Raw genomic sequence first — 23,887 nt, 5'->3', positions numbered from 1 at the left:
TTCTGAAAAGAGACTTCATCATTATGAACGCTGATCTCGCTTTTTCCTACGCGTTGTTCTATTTCAATTGAGTGGTCCCACTAGCTGTTTATGTTGGTACCAAGGTATGTGTAGCTGTCGACCCTGTCAATTAGTTGTTGGTTAACCAAGAGCTGTGTATTTAATATTTCGCGCTTACTGACTACCATGCAATCTGTTTTTTTTTTTTCGTATTGAGATCAAGTCCGTATTCTCTACTTATATCTGATATGCGCGACATTATTCTTTGCAAACCATCTAGACTGTCTGTAAAAACTACAGCGTCGTCGGCATATCTAATGTTATTCAAATGCACTCCGTTGACTAATACGCCTTTCTGTAGTTCTCCCAGCGCTTGCTCGAAGATACATTCAGAGTATATATTAAGCAGCACCGGGGACAGGATGCATCCTTGCCTCACTCCTCTATCTATGGAGACTGCCTCTGTCAATTGGTCATCCACTTTAATATTGGCAGTTTGGTTGTAATACAAATTATATATGATTTTCAAGTCTCTATCATCTACTCCCGCTTCTTTCAAGATGTTTATGAGTTTATCATGTTTACTCTAGCAAACGCCTTTTTGTAGTCGATAAAACAAATATACACGTCACAGTCAACATCCCTGCATCTTTGCATAAGCACTTGGACAGCGAATAGAGCCTCTCGGGTGCCTAAGGCATCGCGGAATCCAAACTGCGTCCATGATATCTGTTCTTCGCATTTTTTTATATATTCTGCCGTGTATCACTTTCAGAAACGTTTTGAGTAAGTGGCTCATTAGGCTAATTGTTCTGTAGTCTTCAAATGTTTTGGGATTTACTTTTTTGGGTAAAGTTACGAAGGTCGACTTTAACCAGCTTTGGGGTATTTTTCCAGTAACGTATATTTTGTTGAATGCAGTTGTTATCCATTTTAATCCTTGTTCATCCATAAGTTTTAGAAATTCTACAAAAAACTGGTCAAGCTCTCCAGCTTTACCATCTTTAGTTGTTTTAATAGCTGACGTGACTTCTTCAATGGTAATCGGGGGTCCTGTTTAGCATTCAGTGTCTTCAATGGTATTCTGCCTTTCACCTGCAAAAGTTACTTCCACATATTTCTTCCATGTGTCTAGTTTTTCTTCCACACTTAACAGTGGTTTGCCTTGGTTATCTGCCAAACACCCAACTCTACTAGGTTTGTATAAGCCTGCAGCTTCTTTAACTTTTTTGTGCATATTGAATGAATCGTGTTTATGTTACAATTGCTGGATTTCCGCTGGATTTCTCTTAGTCGTGTATCCTTAGCTATTTTAATTGCTTTTTTGATCTCTTTATCTATTCTTTTGTATAATGACATATCCTGATCTTTGGACTTTCGCGTCTCTTCCATCATATCTAAAATCTCGTTTGTCATTCACAATTTCTTCTTTATTTTTGGTGGTTTGAGGAATTTCTCACGTATGTCTTGTGAAACTGTATGCAACTTTTCTATCTCCTGGTCCGTGACATCCGATTGAATAACGGTATTCAAGTTGTTCTGTATATACCGTTTTACACTTTCTGTTCTTTTCTGTCTTGTTTACACTCTGTCACTGGCTTGTTGAAGTTTAATTCGCTTATACCTAACTTTTTTATTTACGTACACGTTAGCTTGTACCTGGACACAGCGGTTATTTTTATGAACCATCTAGACTCAGTAGGCACATTGAAAAGAGATAGGTACAAAAAAGACGATTGGGAATGTTTTCACATATTTTAAGTACAATTTCTGACGTTTTAGTTTGTTTACTTTTATGACTGTCAGTTTGTTGAATTTTTTGCTGTTATTTTGTCGAATTTTTGCATTTTGAAATTTTTTATAGTATACAAACAGTTGTTTTCACAACTAATTTTATATTGGAGTTTGAAATTTTATGGTAAGTTTATGTTATTTTACGATTAATTTTGACAACGTACAAAACTAACCTCATTGACATAGTTAAGGAATGCTTGTGTTTAATATTCCGCCAAAGTGAATAAAATATCAAAAAGAAAATATGTTATTGAATTTTTTGATAAATTGTTTATTTATTTATTAATCAACGATAATAAAACTATTTATTAAGCTACTTCAAATGTAGCTTTAATTATGCACCAACATTTTAAAGCAAAACTTAAATTTGACATTCTATTTATTTGATAACGTCAAATTTTAAACTATAACCCGTGATCGGAGTAATTCCCACTTTTTGTCACTTGCTGTTGCGTTTAGTAAATTTCCGACTTATTTCGTATGCTTTAACCCGGCACCTGCCACGTGGCTTTGCAAGACGCCAACTGCCACGTGGGGTGCTCACAGCACCCCTTTAAAATTTTCTGTGATCTACTTGTTTATAAACAAAATAATGTGTTGAGTTACATAAGAATATAAAGAAAAACATGTTTTATTAACTTATTAGCTACTAATATATTATAAAAGTTAAAAAATAAAATTAAAAAGGTATTATAAGCAAATTAGCAAGTACCAACCCATAATAAATGAAGTGAAATAAAATATCTAAAAAAATTAAAATTTAATGAGTATGAAGACTATATTAATATTTTAAATCAGTTATTACAATAAAAAATGTAAATCTGACCTGTTTATCAAAAAAAAAAAAAAAAATTTAAACTTAAACTGCCAGATGATGACACCCCGATTCGACTTTAGAGCTACAAGTTCAGAATGACACTAAATAACCACTTCAAACAGATCTATGCTATATAATATTATAGAAAGCTACTATGACGCACAGCACGGTTAACAAACTTGAAATACCAAATATTTGATGAAAATATGTTATGGGGTGCTGGTAGCACCCCACGTGGCAGGTGCCGGGTTAAATGATGACGAACGGGTAAATACTCGTGGACTAAACTGTATGTATGAACTCTCTAGACCCGGTAGAAGCAAAATTGTAGCTAATGAAAAAGTGCCAAAATGAAATAACCAAAAAATGATGCACTTTTTGGGGAAAACTCATTACAACTTTTTTAAAATGCTTAAAAATATCTTTATTTTGGTTTTTAAAAAAGTTTCTAGCATAAAATATAAGCAAGATACGCTTAAAATAAAGTTGATCTCTTTTTTTGTTAAAAAAACTCGGGAAAATCACCTCTTAATTAGCATCTTAAATCAAATTAATCGTTACCGCTTCTCAATTTACTTTACTTACGTAGGTATTACCTATATGATCTTTAAGTTTCATCGGTTCAAAGGGTTAATTTTTGAAAAAAATTGGTTTTAAAATATTTTTTGTTAGTTTATAATTATGAAAAAATTGCTTTTTTTCAAAATAATTTAAAATCTATTAGAGATACCAAAAATCACAAAGAGTACAAAATGCAGGTTTTGTTTTTCTGAGTAGGTATTTTGGATTCTTTGTTTTTCTATAAGAAATATTGGTTACGATATAGCTGTTCAAAATTTGCATACACTCTTGATTAGTGACTAGTTCAAACCCTTTCAACTACAAAACCTTCAAAAATAAGTACTTTGTACCGATGAAACTTACAGATAACTTAAATGAAACTGAAAGATAACGCACATATATATATATATATATATATATATATATATATATATATATATATATATATATATATATATATATATATATATATATATATATATATATAAGCAATACATACACGAGTAAAGCAACTTGTGAAGTGGTAACGATTAATTTCATTTGAGATGCTAATTAGGGGGCAATTTTAACGATTTTTTTTACAAAAAAAAAGGTCCAACTTTATTTTGAGCGTAACTTTCTTAACTTTTTGGGAAAATCTTGTCTAATAACAAAAAATAAAGCTTTTTTTAAACACTTTACAAAAGTTGTAGGAGTGATCTTTCCCCAAAAAGTGCTTCATTTATTAGTTATTTCACGTTGAAATATTCAATATGGAATTTGGCGAATATGAACCTATTTTTCATTAGTTACAACTCTTCTTTTACATAGTCTAGATACACATGGTCACACATACACAATTTTTTCACATTTTTAGAAGCTATATTTTTGGTAAGAATGTTTTTTTTTCGACGAAATATTTACTTTTGTAGTTATTTGCAAAAATCGTCTAAAAATAAGTTTTTCTTTGTTAAAAAATGAGAATATTTACTCGCAAATAACTCGAAAAGTATTGTTAGCGAAGAAGCGTTATAGAACAAAAGTTCCTTAACATTAGTCAGTTTATCCATTTCCGGACTTATTTTGAAAGTATATTTTTTCACATCGGCATAATATCAATTTTCTTCTTTGCCTTGTTACCTATGTGTATGCCAAATTTCATGTCAATCTAAGCGGTTCTTTAAAATTTATAGGTTTTGCAATATTTTATCGTCAGCGAACGGACTAAAGACAGAAACAACCTAAAATAACCTACAATAACAACCTAGAATAATAAATTGTAATCGACTAACCAAACAAATAAGAAACTACAAACCGAAAGGAAGATGAATCTGTTTAGTAGTTACAAAATTTTTTAACCTAATATAAGTATTACATTTGACTTTTATATCTATCATGTTTTTTATTTCATTAGATAACAAACATATAGTATTGCTATAATAGTATGATAAAATTGATCCAAATAATGGCATAACCCAGACATCCAAAGTGAAAGTTATCCTCAAACACCAAATTGTTCTATATGGTCCACATAATGTTCAGAAAAAAGTCACACCATTTTGAGCGTCGGGTTTGGGGGGGGGGGAGAGGGGGGAGAAATCGGTAAATTCGTAGTTTTTTACGTTTTTCGTCAATATTTCTAAAACTATGCGGTTTAGCATGAACAACCTTTTATACAAAAATGTTCTACATTAAATTTGAAATAAAAAAGTCCTATGCGTAATCCTTCTAAAATGAACAATTCCAAAGTTACGGAGGTAGTATAGTATAATTGGTCCAAAAAAACGACTAACCCAGACATCCAAAGTAAAAGTTTTCCTCCAACACCAAATTGTTCTATATGGTCCACATATTGTTCAGTAAACAGTTACATCATTTTGAGCGTCCGGTTTGGGGGGAGATGGGGGAGAAGTCGGTAAATTAGTAGTTTTTTTAAGTTTCTCGTCAATAGTTCTAAAACTATGCTTTAGCGTAAACAATGTTCTACACAAAAATGTTCTACATAAAATTTAAAACAAAAAAGGGCCTATATATAATTGTTAAAAAATCAACCGTTCCAGAGTTACGGAGGATGAAAAGTGAAGGTTTTCGATACTTTTTATATTATTTGGACAATTGATGATGATTTTGGGTGGTGAGGTTGACGTTTATTCAAGGGCTTATCACTAACATACCATCGGCCACTGAAATAGCAAATTTTTTTATTTACAAAAAAATTTCTTTCATCAGTAATAATATTATAAATTGCCCAAAAAATACAAAATGTATCGTAAAGCTCCACTTTTCACCCTCCGTAACTCTGGAACCGTTGATTTTATAACAATTATGTACTCAACTTTTTTTGTTTTAAATATTATGTAGAAAATTTGAGTATAGAACATAATTTACGCTAAAGCATAGTTTTAGAGATATTGACGAAAAACGTAAAATAACTACTAGTTTACCGAGTTCTCCCCCATCTCCCCCCCAAACCGGACGCTCAAATTGGTGTAACTTTTTACTGAACAATATGTGGACCATATAGAACAATTTTGTGTTGGAGGAAAACTTTTACTTTGGATGTCTGGGTTAGGCCTTTATTTGGACAAATTATAATATACTATCTCCGTAACTTTGGAACCGTTCATTTTAGAAGGATTATGCATAGGGCCTTTTTTTTCAAATTTAATATAGAATATTGTTGTATAGAAGATTGTTCATGCTAAACTGCATGGTTTTAGAAATATTGACGAAAAACGTAAAAAACTACGAATTTACCGATTTATCCCCCCTCTCCCCCCCCCCAAACCCGACGCTCAAAATGGTGTGACTTTTTTCTGAACATTATGTGGACCATATAGAACAATTTGGTGTTGAAGGATAACTTACGTCCCTCAAGTTAGCCGAACAAAGTCAGCAGAACACAGTTATTCTTATACCATAATTAAGTGTTAATTTAATGCTAATTTAATGTTCCAAGAAAAAATTTATTGCTCTTCTTCTTTAAAAGTTATCGCATGCTCTGCTAACTTGAGACTCAAGTTAGCAGAACAAAGTCAGCAGAACACAGTTATGCTTATACCATAATTAAGTGCTCATTTAATGCTAATTTAATGTTCCAAGAAAAAATGTATTGCTCTTCTTCTTTAAAAGTTATTGCATGTTCTGCTAACTTGAGACTCAACTTAGCAGAACAAAGTCAGCAGAACACAGTTATTCTTATACCATAATTAAGTGCTAATTTAATGCTAATTTAATGTTCCAAGAAAAAATTTATTGCTCTTCTTCTTTAAAAGTTATCGCATGTTCTGCTAACTTGAGACTCAAGTTAGCAGAACAAATTCAGCAGAACACAGTTATTCTTATACCATAATTAAGTGCTAATTTAATGCTAATTTAATGTTCCAAGAAAAAATTTATTGCTCTTCTTCTTTAAAAGTTATCGCATGTTCTGCTAACTTGAGACTCAAGCTAGCAGAACATTAGGTCAAAAATTTGAAAAATCATTTATAATTGAATGTCAAAGTATTCTCTCAATTAAATGCTAATTTAATGTTCCAAGAAAAAATGTATTGCTCTTCTTCTTTAAAAGTTATCGCATGTTCTGCTAACTTGAGACTCAACTTAGCAGAACAAAGTCAGCAGAACACAGTTATTCTTATACCATAATTAAGTGCTAATTTAATGCTAATTTAATGTCCCAAGAAAAAATGTATTGCTCTTCTTTTTTAAAAGTTATCGCATATTCTGCTAACTTGAGACTCAAGTTAGCAGAACAAAGTCAGCAGAACACAGTTATTCTTATACCATAATTAAGTGCTAATTTAATGCTAATTTAATGTTCCAAGAAAAAATTTATTGCTCTTCTTCTTTAAAAGTTATCGCATGTTCTGCTAACTTGAGACTCAAGCTAGCAGAACATTAGGTCAAAAATTTGAAAAATCATTTATAATTGAATGTCAAAGTATTCTCTGAATTAAATGCTAATTTAATGTTCCAAGAAAAAATGTATTGCTCTTCTTCTTTAAAAGTTATCGCATGTTCTGCTAACTTGAGGCTCAAGTTAGCAGAACAAAGTCAGCAGAACACATTTATTCTTATACCATAATTAAGTGCTAATTTAATGGTAATTTAATGTTCCAAGAAAAAATTTATTGCTCTTCTTCTTTAAAAGTTATCGCATGTTCTGCTAACTTGAGACTCAAGCTAGCAGAACATTAGGTCAAAAATTTGAAAAATCATTTATAATTGAATGTCAAAGTATTCTCTGAATTAAATGCTAATTTAATGTTCCAAGAAAAAATTTATTGCTCTTCTTCTTTAAAAGTTATCGCATGTTCTGCTAACTTGAGACTCAAGTTAGCAGAACAAAGTCAGCAGAACACAGTTATTCTTATACCATAATTAAGTGCTAATTTAATGCTAATTTAATGTTCCAAGAAAAAATTTATTGCTCTTCTTCTTTAAAAGTTATCGCATGTTCTGCTAACTTGAGACTCAAGTTAGCAGAACAAAGTCAGCAGAACACAGTTATTCTTATACCATAATTAAGTGCTAATTTAATGCTAATTTAGTGTTCCAAGAAAAAATTTATTGCTCTTCTTCTTTAAAAGTTATCGCATATTCTGCTAACTTGAGACTGAAGTTAGCAGAACAAAGTCAGAAAACACAGTTATTATTATACCACAATTAAGTGTTAATTTAATGCTAATTTAATGTTCCAAGAAAAAATTTATTGCTCTTCTTCTTTAAAAGTTATCGCATGTTCTGCTAATTGAGAATCAAGCTAGCAGAACACTAGGTCAAAAATTTGATAAATCATTTATAATTAAATGCCAAAGTATTCTCTGAATTAATTGCTAATTTAATGTTCCAAGAAAAAATTTATTGCTATTCTTCTTTGGAAGTTATCGCATGTTCTGCTAACTTAAGACTCAAGCTAGCAGAACACTAGGTCAAAAATTTGATAAATCATTTATAATTGAATGCCAAAGTATTCTCTCAATTAAATGCTAATTTAATGTTCCAAGAAAAAATTTATTGCTCTTCTTCTTTAAAAGTTATCGCAGGTTCTGCTAACTTGATAATCAAGCTAGCCGAGCAGTAGTTCAAAAATTGATAAATCATTTATAATTAAATGCCAGGGTATTCTCTGACGTAAATGCAAATTTAATGTTTCAAAAAAATGTATTGCTCTTCTTCTACAAAAATTATCAAATGGTCTGCTAACATGATAATCTAGCTAGCAGAACAGTAGTTCAAAAATTGATAAATCATTTATAATTGAATGGCAGAGTATTCTCTTACTTAAATGCAAATTGAAAAAATGTATTGCTATATTTTTTAAAAAGCTATCGCACCTTCTGCTAACTTGATTTTAAGCTAGCAGCACAGTAGTTTAAAAATGAAAATAGGGTTCGTGTGATAGCTCGTATGAAAGGTTACTCAATTATCTTTTCAGTAATATAAACCTTACCATAATTACTTATACAGGTTGGCCAATAAAACACTTGTGAATTAAATAAATTTACACAAAAAGAAGAATGTATGTAATTTATTTATATCGGAACAAATTGTACTACTGTCAGAAAATAGAAAAAAAAATGTTTATTTCACAAATAAACATCGCTTTCGCTTAAATTCAACGTTAAAGCTTGCACCCACCTGTCTGTTGGCAGTTTGAGCATCTAATTTAAGCGAAAAGCAGTGTTTGTTTGTCATATAAATATGTTTTTATATTTTCTGACAGCATTAAAATGTATTTTGAATTAAATAAATTACATCCATTCTTCTCAATGTGTGAATTAATTTAAATTAAAATTAGTTTTTTTGGTCACCCTGTGCAAATAATTATGGTAAGGTTTATGTTACTGAGAAGATACATTAAAATGAAATGTCACAAGACCTGTCAAAATACATGTGCCGTTTTCGTGGTCTGACCTTTCCAAACTTTTAACCTGTTTCACAATTAAAACTTCCCCTGTTCCAGTGTTCCCACATATCAAAGTTTGACCGACTAGACACCCTTAAGCTATTAACAAATTTTCAGCTTGCTATTAATCAACTTTTTTTTCATACCCGGGATCCAGACCTATTAATAGTGGTACCGAAATCCTTTTTTTTATTGCTGAGTCGGAAGTCATTGTAAAATGATATTTTTTTATTATTATAGACAACGTTACAATCCGAACCGTTGATAATCGCTAAGATTTTTGAATTGTCAGAAAGGCGGTCACGGTCAATATTATTGAAGCAATATTGACGAATAATAATGGTAAAAAAACTTCAATTGTGCATTGAAGAAGAATGGTTATAGAGTTTCTAATCGCATCTGCTTTTGGTAAATATTGGTAAAATTCCCATGGCTTCGTCCGACCAAACGCGAATGTTTATTATCTGTTTCTTGAAATGTGAGGGTAAGATCCATTTTGTACATACAATTGATTGTTTCCTTGCAGCAAGTGTCTAGAAATTCTATAAAATCTCATGCCATAAAGCAGGGGTTCCCAACCTTCTAGCAACTGCGTACCACCTGAAATATTTTGAAGATTTCGGCATACCACCAAACACCATAGGGGGGAGGGGGGTATGAAATGGAACGAAGCTACCCCCAATCATAATTTTTTAGAAATACTTCTACTAATTATTTCTAATTCTTCTCAGTGTATGACACAATGTGTACTTCGGCATTCAGGAGCAATTTTCTTTATTTTTGCTGCTAGCTCTATAATTTACCTGACATATCAGTTCCTTTGTAGTGTTTGATTCAAGTAATTTGCAGAACAAAACCTCTTCTATAACTTCTTCATAAAAATCAAATTGTACAAATTCGAGTAGCTGTGCTATGTTTGTTATATCGGTGCGTTCGTCTACTTGAAGTGCAAAATATTTGCATTCTTAAAGTTTTAAACAAGTTTGTTTTTCAATATTAGAAGACATATCACATATCACTAATTCGCCTTTTCACTATATTGTTTGACGATGGCAAATTTCTTTGATTGCCTTTTCTCCTAACACGGTTTGAGCAATGTTTGAGCAATGTTCACAGCGGCCGGTAGTAAAAAGGTATCACCTATTGTGTGAGGCTTTCCATCCTTTGCAATTCTACATCTAGCAAGGTAGGATGCCTTTATTAAGTTAGTATCATATTTACAAAGCTAGTCATGAATTTATTTTCTTTCTTAAAAAAGTAGATTCTCTTTAAAAAAAATCGATCAGCTTACCAACCACATCAGAGTGCTTTGTGTGTTGGTAACGCATCAGCATAGAAGGCTTCATGCATTGGTTCGAAAGCGTTTCGAAACAAGCAACGCATTGAGCAATAGGATTGTCACTATTTTCTGTGCCAGACTTCACCATAAAACCACACTGTAAGTAGCTTTAGTGGTACATATTTCCGATTGGCCTGCAGTTTCGGTTTTTTAACACCATCCTTTGAAGTCCCAGGATTCACCAAAAACTTCTTCATAACTTCATATGGAAGCATAACAACTGCGCTGGCACTTTCGCAGACAGAGTCCCAGCGTAATCGCTTGTTCCACCCACGTGACTCGTACCACCTGAAATCTTTCCGCGTACCACCAGTGGTACGCGTACCACCGGTTGGGAATCCCTGCCATAAGGAGTTAAGCAAAGCTGTAAACGAATTTGTACAATACAGCCCCAGTAAGGTTTGACCCCTTCAAAGAATAACAACGTAACTCTAGGTATTAGATAGCACCAGTGGAATTAAATTTGTTTTCCGAAAAAAAAAGAGAATTCAATTTATTGTTGGAACATTTCATTTGCATTTAGTTTAGAGAATACTGTGGTATTCAATTATTTGATGATTTATCCATAAGTATTGAACTACTGTTCAATGTTAAAGTTGAACTACTGCTAGCTTGAATTCAAGTTAGCAGAATATGCGATAACTTTTAAAAAAGAGCAATACATTTTTTCTCGGAACATTAAATTTGCATTTAATTCAGAGAATACTCTGGTCTTCTTTTTTACGTGCCATATCCACGACGGAAGTATGTTTTTTCCAATATTTCCATTCCTTTGTTGACTCTTCCCATGGCTTCGTTATTTGTTACATGCTCGGTCCATGATGACTTCAGGATTCTTCTAGACACCCACAGTTCAAATGCTTCCAAATTTTTAGTAGTCGACGCGTTAAGTGTCCATGCTTCTATCCCGTAAAGCAGAGTCGAGAAAATATAACACATTGCCAGCCTAACCAGGCTATACAGTGATGAGCGTGCTAATAACCGGCAAAATAGCGCAAAAGATGGAAACATATTAAATGGTGAGATAAAAAGAAATAAAACTAGTAGAATTGTTATATTTAGCGATAGTAACATATAAATTGACATTATATTGATTGTTTCCCACCTTTATACGTATCATAGGAGTATGTTAACTAAAACTGTCACTGTGACAGTGGCATTTCTCAAATTCGTCCTATACGTCTAAAGGTGGGAAATAATTAATATAATGTCAATCTATAAGTTACTATCGCTTAATTTAACACCTCCACTAGGTTCATTTCTTTTTATCTCACAACTTAATATGTTTTCCATCTTTTGCGTTATTTTGTCGGTTATTAGTGCGCTCATCACTGTATACAGGGTATCCAGAAACTCTCCCGACAAGCGAAGACTGGAGATTCTTCGAAGATGGCGTATGGAATTACTTTTTCTTAAATATCTCCAGAACACTACTATTTACAAAAACGATAACTTTTCTGAACTCTTCTGGTCCAGAAACTCTACCCACAAAAGAAGACAGGAGATTCCTGTCTCCCTAATTAGTTTTCCTTAAATAACTCCAGAACGCTTTTATTGACAAAAATAAAAATTGGTACACATATTTATCTTCCAGAGATAAATCCATTCCATGCATTACGAATTACTAGTACCGGTCATAGGCGTCCGTTTTGGGTGGGCAATAGATATTTTATCGCATAATTTTTTTATCTTTAATTCTGGAGCATGTTTGACTCTGGATTATTAAATTGTGAGATATTCTACAACTAAAAGTTACTCTAGTTTTAAGTCGATAGAATACACCGTTTTCTAGAAAAATCGATTTAAAATTTTTTCTTTTTTGAGTTTCCAAAAAAAAAAATAAAAAAAAATATTTAGAAATCCGAAAACTGGTATGTTTATTTATATTTCAGAGATAAATTAATTTCATTAAGGGGATGGGTACGTATTTTTGGATGCAATGCTATTCAAATGGGGATTCATTTTTTTTGAATCCTGAGAAAACTAATAAGTATTTTTGAAAATTTTAAACACAGAATGAAAGATTACAGTCTTAACGAGGGCCGAAATTCCCTGAAAACTTCTATAATGTTTATTTTAATAAGTTACAGGGGTGACAAACTAAGAGAAATTGTGGTGTGATTATTAGTTCCAATTATCTCGTTGAATAGAAACTTTTTATTTATTCTAAGGGATTTTCGGCCCTCGATAATAATTTAGTCTTTCATTTATCAAATTTTTGACCTAGTGTTCTGCTAGCTTGATTATCAAATTAGCAGAACATGCGATAACTTTTAAAGAAAAAGAGCAATAAATTTTTTCTTGGAACATTAAATTAGCATTTAATTCAGAGAATACTTTGACATTCAATTATAAATGATTTTTCAAATTTTTGACCTAGTGTTCTGCTAGCTTGAGTCTCAAGTTAACAGAACATGCGATAACTTTTAAAGAAGAAGAGCAATAAATTTTTTCTTGGAACATTAAATTAGCATTTAATTCAGAGAATACTTTGGCATTCAATTATAAATTATTTATCAAATTTTTGACCTAGTGTTCTGCTAGCTTGAATCTCAAGTTAGCAGAACATGCGATAATTTTAAAGAAGAAGAGCAATAAATTTTTTCTTGGAACATTAAATTAGCATTAAATTAACACTTAATTATGGTATAAGAATAACTGTGTTCTGCTGACTTTGTTCTGCTAACTTGAGGGACGTGGATAACTTTCACTTTGGATGTCTGGGTTTGGGTCTAGTTATACCATACTAAGTTAAGTGATCATTATACAATTATCATTTTTATTTTTAGTATAATTGGCTAGTTCCATATAAAATCAAATATATTTATTGAAAAATATTTGGTGGAATTGTCTAAATCCATTTTAGAATGATGAAAATGCGTTACCTCTAAGGATTATTGAACTTTCATTATAAGATCTACTAAAGTATCTACATCCCGTTTAAATCAGCGCATCCGTAAGAAACAACGACAAAACAAAACTAAAAAAATGCAGATAATAATCGATACCATAATTATTGCCTCATTACTGAAGAATTCCAAACTTTTTCTAAGTCAAAACCGGTGGGAATTGCACTATATAATATAGGTACAGTGAAACCTCGATAAGTCGGATTAATCGGGACCGCTGCCGATCCGGGTTATCGAAAATCCGGATTAGCCGGAGAATATGGTAAAAATTAATAAAATACATATAAGTTATAAACAATTACACATCATTATAATTGCAAAAACATAAAATACATATGCACAGTACATCTAAATTACGTACAGTTTTATACAACACAGTATTGTTTATTTCTTGGTAAAAAAAATCAGTCAAAGTGAAAAAATGTTTGTTTTGTCTGATGAAAATCGGTCCGGGTTAGCCGGACTTCCGGGTTATCGAAGGCCGACTTATCGGGGTTCCTCTGTACTTCCTTCCTTAGGTTCTTTATGAAAATTCAAATTCATTACGTAATATTAACACGTTGACGGACAGTGCGTCAAATCTATAAGCAAGTGTTGTGACACTATATTATGTATTTTGCAAAGTAGAATAGGGAAAAATGCAACGTCTATAGACGTTGTTGTGTCACATTACATCAATGGAAATTAGACTTCTATCATATAGACGTTCTGTCCGTCAACGTGTTAAATTAATGATGGCTACAAAAGAGACTTATGAATAATAACAAACCTTTACTGGAATCAAGGAGCACAAATTGTAATAGGGGTTTTCATTCACAGTCATTTGTTTCGAGCCTCTGTCATACGTCGTATAATCCGTATATATTAATATTATACACAGATTATACAACATATGACAGAACCTCGAAATAAATGACAATCGATGAAAAGCCCTATAGATAAGGAACCGAGTCCCTTAATTTAAATCAGGGGAGGATTAGACAGGGATGTATTGTGTGTTCATTACCATTCAATGTATATAGTTGAATACATTTAAAAATTTTATTTTTGAAGAAGCATTACTATCTGAAAGTAAAGGAATAATAATTAACGAAAGATCGATTAACAACATAAAATATGCAGATGACACCGCGATTATGACAAGCTCTGCTAAACAACTCTAATTACTAAATAAAAGTCGTATATGATAACAACTAAGAAAATAAATATACAAACAAGCACACAAAACAATTCTCTGCAACAAAAACCTTAGATTAGAACTGAGAATGAGAGCTCTGAGATGCTACGTATTTTTGATACCTCAATATGAACTTGAAAGCTGTACATTGCAGCAAGAACACGTAAATAAGCAACATACAGTCATTTGAAACGGGGTGTTACAAAAATATGCTTAGAATTGCTTGGACATCGAAGAAAATGAACAGGGAACTATGGTGAGAAATATGCAAAGAATACGAAATAAGTAATAAACGCAATAAAAATAAGAAAATAATTTTAAGAGGTTGTTTAACTGCGGTGCCATGGAACCCTTTAGAGCAGTGGTTGAAATAATAAAGATAGTGGTGATGATATCCAACTTCCGATTGTGAGACGGCTCTCAAAAGAAAAAGAAATTATCTACTGATTAATTTTTATCAGAACTCCTAGAACAATTATTATCCATTCAGTGAATTGAGTTCGATGGCAATATTGACATATAGTCCTGTCGCCAGGAGGGGGGGGGTACAACGGCCTCCTTAATTCAGATGGACTTACCCAAGTTTCTTTTATGTATTTTGACCCGTAGAACACGAATTTTTTGGGTGACAGTTGATCCGGATGTCGATAAGTTTGTTATAAACAAAGAACTTGAGGAATTACATAACAGCGATTTTTCGCAATACAAAACATTTTTTTTTGTATTTTTTGGGTGATTCTCAGCAAAAAATGGTCTTACAAGTTTTTTCGTAGAATGCATAGTTTTAGAGATAAACGCGGTTGAACTTTCAAAAAATCGAAAAAGTGCAATTTTTGAACCCGAATAACTTTTGACTAAAAAATAAAATAGCAATTCTGCTTACTGCATTTGAAAGTTCAAGTCAAATTCTATCGGTTTTGATTATTTGCATTACTAAAAATTAAGTTTTTATTTGTTAAACAAAACCATAAACACATAGTGTTTTCCGTGCCCAATGAATGCGTTTTAATGTAGGTACGTAATCTACGTAGAAATTGTATGTATGCGCGCCTACTCGTTCGATTTCAAATGGGAAACGCATTGAAAATATCATTAAATCACTATGTGTTTATAGCTTTGTTTAACAATAAAAAAATTAATTTTTAGTAATTAAAGTAATCCAAGCCCATATAATTTCACTTGAACTTTCAAACGCGGTAAGCAGAATTGCTATTTTATTTTTCAATCAAAAGTTATTTGGGTTCAAAAATTGCAATTTTTCGATTTTTTGAAAGTTTAACCGCGCTTATATCGAAATACATCCTACGAAAAAACTTTTAAAAACATTTTTTGCTTATGGTAGGGGAGCCCAAGCGGGGATTTTTGCAGTTACTCGAGCGCGTCAGATTATCATATGGGGAGAAACCTGGTACCCTGCAGATGTACCTCTACCATATATTGGCTCTTAACACAGGGGAGTTCGTTAAGGGGGGCCCGAAAATAAAAATATATCCTTAAAAAAACTCTAAATTGTCAGATTAAGATAAGGTAAGTTAAGTACATACAAAAGAAAGTATATTTCAAAAATCTGACGATTTGAGCCGAGCGTAAGGAAATGGGCGAGTCCCAAAATTTCACAAGAATAAAGCGAATATTTCGCGAAATGAATGACAGATCGAAAAACTAAAAAATATGTGCTCAATATTTTTTAAAAATCTATCAAATGATACCAAACACCACTTCCCACGGAGAGGGGTGGGGGGTAAATTTAATATTTTAAATACGAATCCCGCGATATTTCGCGAAATGAACATCAGATCGAAAAACTGTAAAATACACTTATTTAATATTTTTAAAAAATCTATCGAATGGCACCAAACACGACCCCCCACGGAGGTGGGGTGGGGGGTTACTTTAAAATCTTAAATAGGAGTCCCCATTTTTATTGCAGATTTGGATTCCTTACGAAAAAATAAGTAACTTTTGTTCGAAACATTTTTTCGAATTATGCATAAATGGCGTTATAATCGGAAAAAACCATTGTTGGAAATGGAAAATTAAATTAAAAAATGGCAAGCGCCCACTAAAATGGAAAATGTTACTTAACTTTTTTTGGTTTTAGGACCTACTCTTCACAACCCAATAGGTCTCTAAAGCGCTCGAGTGACTGCACATTTAGCATACTTTGCTCCCCTACCATTAGAATGGCCTAAAAAATACAAAACAATGTTTTGTTTTGCGAAAAATCGCTGATATGTGATTCCTCAAGTTCTTTGTCTATAGCAATCTTTTCGACATCCGAATCGACTATTACCCAAAAAATTCGTGTTCTACGGGTCAAAATACATAGAAAAAACTTGGGTAAGTCCATCTGAATTAAGGAGGCTGTTGTACCCCCACTGGCGACAGGACTAATAATTATTACGCTGTCAGCAAATAAAATAATCTGTACTACTCATGAACATTTCTATATACCGTGTATTACACATTATTAATATTGATTTACAAATAAGCGTAGTATATCATATTCTCCAGCTATTATATTAATAATAGTTAAAACGTTAAAATATTTTTTCTACGAGCGTGCAAAAATGTCTACTTTCGCGCACGCATTTTAGTTTAGAAAGTTTCACTTTTCCGCACGCGTGTTACTTTTCCGCACGCGGTTTTTACTTTTCCGCACGCGTGTTAACTTAGATATGTTAATATGGCCTTAAAGTAATTATAATACATGCAATAAACTAATATTTAGATATTATTTACTAATTTATTTCAAATATATCTTATGGTGTTCCTGTTTTAATGAAATTAACGCGACAATTCGATGAAATAAAATTATTTTGACATAATGTTCGAAACTCAAATCGGTAGACAATAACAGTCGTTTTGAATCATCGTCATGGAAACCAAGATCGTCGTCATGCTAACTAATTATATTGAAAGTTTGGTTTTGACAACCTTGTCAAAGAATTAATTTGTGTATGTATTTTCATATTAATTAAATTAATTGAAGATTTGGTAATTTTTTAAAGACTCTTAAAAAAATATTGCTCCTAACTCTTGCAGAAAGTCTCTTTTCCGCACTCGACTGCTTGCCGACCTCCCGCTTCGCATCGTTCGGCAAACTGCAGTAGCGTGCGGAAAAGAATGACTTTCTGCACTTGTTAGGAAAATAACTATAATAAATTTATTTATATTTTTAGGAACAATTTCCGCCATATCTGATGGCATGCAATATGGCTGGACTTCCCCGACAATTCCAGTTCTTCTCTCTGAACACTCTCCACTGAAGGTAACACCTGAGCAGGCTGAATGGCTGGAATCTGTTCTAATGATTGGAGCGTGCTGTGGTCTTCCGGCTACAATGTACTTAGTCGATAAAGTAGGCAGAAAAAAATCTCTAATTACGTCAATTATTGTCACTGCCTTGGCTTGGATTGTGATGGCAACGGCACCTAAAATTGAATATATTTATGCTGCCAGATTTTGTTCTGGAATGGCGGGTGATATGGCATTCGTTGCAGCTCCCATGTACATTGCTGAAATTGCTGATCAAAAGATTAGAGGATTTTTGGCAAGTCTTATATATATCATGATGTTGACAGGTAGGATTAACTAAGAGAACATAAATCATTACTTTTTCGGTCACTATTTTTTCTGCCACTATTTAAATACAATAAGTACTGGGTTAAATAAAATTTTCTGGCAGTATATACAGTCCTTGGCCATATTATTATGACCACCTAGGAATTTTTATAAAACTCAACTATTCCATTAGGTAAGTTTTGTATAAAATATGATTTTTAAATTTAATTTTGTTATGTAATGTTAATGTTATACATTAACTATATTATATTTAATAATAAACACGAATAAAACATTTGAAAGTATTACATGTTTATATAATTTTTTTTGTCAGCCCTAAGAGATGCTCGAATAGACTCACGGTACACTACACTCAATAAAAACATTTATGAACAGGCCACATTCCACATCAAAATCAATGAAGACCAAAAAACCGAAAAATACGCCTTGGTAAAGGTATTAGACAAGGTAATACTATTTCACCAAAACTTTTACCTTAGCATTGGAAAATGTATTCAAACAGCTCGACTGGGAGGAAAAAGGTCTAAACATTGATGGTGTACGTTTGAGTCATTTGAGATTTGCGGACGACATAGTATTATTCAGTACAGATATCAAGGAACTGGAGCAAATGATGAAGGAACTAAACCAGCAGTCAAATAAAATAGGTCTCAAAATGAATCTTTAGAAAAAAAATAATGAGTAATGTACAAACTAATCTTGTTATTGACAACGTCAGTCTTGAAAATGTAGACCACTATAATATATATATTGAACATACCATTAAAATCGGCAAAGAAAACCAAATAGCCGAAATAAAAAGACGCATACAATTGTCTTGGGTAGCTTTCGGCAAGTTAAGCTTTATCTTGAAGAATAGAGATATACCAATGTGTCTAAAACGTAGAGTTTATGACAAATTTATCTTGCCTGTAACTACACATGGACTGGAGAACACGGCCTTTACAAAGAAAACCTTAGAGCAGCTCAGTACAACTCAAAGAGCGATGGAGAGGGCCATGCTAGGGATTAGTTTGAGAGACAAAATTCGAAATATCGACATTCGTGAAAGAACAAAGATTACTGATGTCGCAGAACGTATAGCAAGGCTCAAGTGGCAATGGGTCGGACATGTTGCCCGAGATAATCCCGAAAAATGGACACAGAGACTAACAAACTGGAGACCAAGAGAGAACAGGCGAGGAGTAGGCAGACCGCAGAAGAGGTGGGCAGATGATATCAAACAAGTCACGGGCAAACAGTGGATGAGAATTGCCAAGAGTAGAAATCGATGGAAGTAAATGGAAGAGGCCTATGTCCAGCAGTGGACGAACACAGGCTGAAGAAGAAGAAAGAAGGAGATACTTTTTAATAATTTGTTGAACTTCTGACCTTAATCAGATGGAAAATATTTGGGAGTTTTTAAAACGAGAAATTTCCTATGAAAAGGTCACTAACGAAATTGTTTTGATTAAAGGACTAACATATCATTGAAACCACAATGAGAAATTGAAGCAAAAAAAATTTAACTGCATTCAAATTATGCCAATACGGATACAAGCGGTAATCAAAGTTAAAGGTGGCTCAACAAAATATTGAAAAAATAAAAATATGTGATATTTTTAAATGTTTTATTGGTGTTTATTATTAAATATAATACATTTAATAATAAACAGCAATAAACCATTTAAAAATATCACATATTTGTATTTTCTTAATATTTTGTTGAGCTCCCTCTAACTTTGGTTACCGCTAGTACCCGTCTTGGCATATTTTGAATCCAGTTAAATTTTTTTTGCTTAAATTTGTCATTGTTGTTTCAATGATATATTAGTTCTTTAATCAAAACAACTTCGTTAGTGACCTTTTCATCGGAAATTTCTCGTTTTAAAAGCTCCCAAATATTTTCCATCTGATTAAGGTCAGAAGTTCAACAAAATATTAAAAAAATATAAATATGTAATATTTTCAAATATTTTATTACTGTTTATTGTTAAATATATCTTAGTTAATGCATAAAATCAACATTGCATAACAAAATTAAATTTAAAAATCATATTTTAAACAAAACGTACCTAGTGGAATAGTTGATTTTTGTAAAAATTGATAGGTGGTCATAATATTATGGCCAGGGACTGTAGTAATCATCTTCCTTAAAATGAAGTAAACCTAAAAATGAAGTAATAGGAGAAACATGTTTTAATTTTAATACAGTTCTCCAGCCTTTTAATTGATTGTTTTCAAAAAATTAATAGTGTGTAAAAAATCTTTCTCTACACACTATCAGCTTTTTGAAAACCAGATCCCGTTTTGATTTATATAGAAGTGTGTACAAGTCATGCAGTATTTTTCTATTTTAATTGACTAACTGTCTTTATTTGTCTGATCAAAATAATGAAATTTTTTAGAAAGTTGATTTTTTCATTGATATTATGTACTATTTCATTAGAAAACAACATTTTTTCTTTTTCTTACTTCTCGATTTATTTGTCTTGTTGCGTAAATTGTCGAATTAGGGAATTGTCTGCACAAAAAAATGGAAGCAAACCATTCAACTTAGTTTTCGTGCTCTTTTCAAATGTGCAAACAGATTTTGAAAATGCCAATATAAAGAGTGTTATTTCAAGGTCACAGTTACTTTATATTTTTTTGTTAATCCGTAAAAAATTAAACCAAACTTATAAATTCACTTTTTTGTACTCTTTTCAAATACATATGCAAACGGATTCTGAAAATTTCAATATACAAGGTGTTGTTTCATGGTCACAATGATTTTATATTTTTTTTTAGTCCGGACCTCGATTTTACTTGTCATTATTAATTGAGTGGTTTGGGTCCTAAATAAGACATAAGTGTACCAAATATCAAGAAAATATACCGGGTGGTTCGAAAGTTATGGATCCAGAAAAAATCGGGGCAAAATCGATAAAACACCCTGTAACTCGGTTATAAAATGGGTGAGGCAATGAGAAAGTTTTGTGTTTGAACATGGTGATCACCATGTATATTATATGGCTAGATGTCAAAGATATTAAATAATTTAAAAATTACACTTTACTAGAAAAACTTTGACATGCCCTTCACAATAATAATACTTACCTACGTTTGAAACCTAATCCACATCTCTTTAAATATCACCATTTTCCCAATAGCTGTGTAAATATTTCGAAAATTATCAACTATACACCTATAAAACCTTATTAAAACTCTTCGTAGTTTTGAAAACAATAGATAATCAAGAATGATTTAATATAGAGGGCGTTCCATTAAAAGAAAACACAACATTGGTTCATGTTGTTGTTCCGACTGATCTTTATAAATAATCAAAAATAATTATAAATTATAGACGTCTTTGATACTTTAGTTGTTTCATAAACATTTTTTATATTATATATTTTACATAGGTAAAGTTTAGATATAATTTATATTTTTCTTTTTTATTTTAGGAATACTGATTGTATACTGCGTTGGACCATTCGTACCTATATGGGTTCCATGCTTATTAGGAGTCCTAATAAATCTTATCGGATTAATAATTTTCCTATTTCAGCCAGAATCACCATATTATCTACTATACAAAAATAAATATGAAGAAGCTAAACAGTCGCTTAAAAAACTTCGAAAAAGAGACGACATAGAAGATGAATTGCGAGATATAACGGTAGCTATTGAACGTCAAAAAAGTGAGAAAGGTAGATTTCAAGATTTGATTTTAATATCCAGCAATAGAAAAGCATTAATTATAATGGTAATGCTAAATAGTTCTCAACACATGAGTAGTATCAGCGTAATGTTAATGAATCTTCAATCTATTTTGGAAGAAGCAGGTTCTACATACGTTCCTGCTTATACAGGGGCTATACTTTTTTCTGCAATTATGTTTATCGCAGCGATGTCCGCTTCGTTGGCTATTGATAATTTTGGTAGAAGAATGTTACTTTGTATCTCAGGTGTAATGGCCGGTACTACTCTTATAGTAATAGCAATCTATTTCACACTTAAGAATTCCGGGGTAGATACTGAATCTTTCAGTTGGTTACCCCTCGCCATGGTATTACTTTACGCCGCATCTTTTAAATTTGGTATAGGCTTAGTTCCTGTGGTTATGACGGCTGAGCTATTTCCGGCAAAAGTAAAAGCATTTGGAATGACGTTATCTGACCTTAGCTATGTAGGATTTTGTGTCATTAGTCTTCAAATTTATCATGGATTAAGGCATGCGTTTGGTATACAGGTACCTTTCTTTATATTTGCTTGTTCCTGCTTTTGTACAGTAATTTTTACTTTATGTTATATACCAGAGACTAAGGGAAAGACTTTGGAAGAAATTCAAATGATATTAAAAGGAGAAGTTGTATCAAATACTTCAATATCTAAGGAAAATTTAGAACAACAAAAATGTGATAAACAATCTTATAATAACAAAGGTTTTATACCATAATACTGTACTTACTTTGTACTGCATTTTTATCTATTAAAAATATTATTATAGCTTGTTTCTATATCAATAAAATTATTTTATTATCTGTTTCTACATACTGTATTGTTTATTCTGGAAAAATGTTCTACTATATTATTATAATGATAAGTGTTATATTAAATATTATAATGATAAATGTTCTACTATGTTATTATTATAATGCCGTTGATTGAAATAATATATTTCATCAATCAACGATAATACGAATATAACGAACAGAGGGTAAAACCAATCTTAATTACAGTAAGTACTTAGTTGTTTAACAAAAATTAATGTCCGTCGGGAAATACAGAGGAAGTAAGATAATATTAAATATTAGTGCTAACTGGAAATAACAACTTTTTAAAGAAATTGTAAAAATTTACATTATGATCAAAAATTTGATCATTTTAAAATAGTACGAGATCCCACTGCATAGGGGAGACCGGGGCTGGTTGACGCATTTTTTACATTTTTGTACCTAGATGCTAAATTAAAAGATTTAGTACAACTTTTTGCTCAATATATGAAAATTTAATCTTTTGCGCAAGAGATATTGTAAAAATAAACATCTTACAGACGGTACTTTATGTTCAATTTGAGAAAGAAAAATGTATGTCATTGTGCGCCAACCAGCCCCGCCACGGGGTTGGTTGAAGCAACACACGGGGTTGGTTGACGCTATAAAGTAACAAAACAACAAAATAATAAACAAAAACCAAATTATTCATGAAAAACGTTGGTGTATTAAAAGTTCTAGAATCTAAATTTAACTCAAATAATAAATTAGGTATAATACCAACAGAATAAAATATTTTCTTTTTTTTACGTTTAAGTGCAACCAAATTTTAAATAAAATAAAAGTGATAAATCATTTTTTTATTTATTGAAAAATATTTAAATAAAAACTTCTTCTTCTTCTTTTTCTTCTTCATTTTTTATAGACATGACTCTGTCTGTTTTTCAATGTGCCTCTAGTAAGTTGTCGTTCCATCGTTTTCGTGGTCTTCCCACTGATCGTCTTCCTATTGGGGAACTGTCCCTCGCTGTCCTGACTACCCTATTTGTTGTCATTCGGCTTATGTGGTCATTCCATTCTATTTTTCTGTTTCTTACCCAGTTATTAATGTTATCCACCTTGCATCTCCGTCGTATATCTGTACTTCTAGCTCTGTCCCATAGAGTCTTACAATCGATTTTTCGAAGGGTTATCATATCCGCTGTTTCGAGCAATCTTTTTGTCCTCTCTGTGTCGGGTCGTGTTTCTGTCGCGTATGTCATTATTGGTCCGTAAATAAAAACTATATGACCAAATAGATATTCTGTAAGTAAACTTAATTTCAGATAGTTAGTCGACTTTACAATTTATGCAAATAA

At 31.9% G+C, this 23,887-nt stretch overlaps 1 protein-coding gene across 1 annotated transcript in view; it reads left to right on the top strand.

The window, feature by feature from the left end:
* The window catches only part of LOC114332335 (facilitated trehalose transporter Tret1-like), an 84,188-nt gene extending 61,603 nt beyond the window's left edge, over positions 1-22,585 (top strand). Inside the window, exons 2-3 of the mRNA XM_028282120.2 lie at positions 17,670-18,071; positions 21,498-22,585. Of these exons, the coding sequence (XP_028137921.1) occupies positions 17,670-18,071; positions 21,498-22,492 (1,397 nt within the window). The 3' untranslated portion in view covers positions 22,493-22,585. The remainder of the gene's footprint in view (positions 1-17,669; positions 18,072-21,497) is intronic.
* Positions 22,586-23,887: the final 1,302 nt, after the last annotated feature.

The sequence above is a fragment of the Diabrotica virgifera genome, chromosome 6 (assembly GCF_917563875.1).
Source record: "Diabrotica virgifera virgifera chromosome 6, PGI_DIABVI_V3a".
NCBI lineage: Eukaryota > Metazoa > Arthropoda > Insecta > Coleoptera > Chrysomelidae > Diabrotica > Diabrotica virgifera.
Note: the sequence above shows the minus strand (reverse complement) of the source record. Positions and strands in the feature narration are given on the sequence as shown.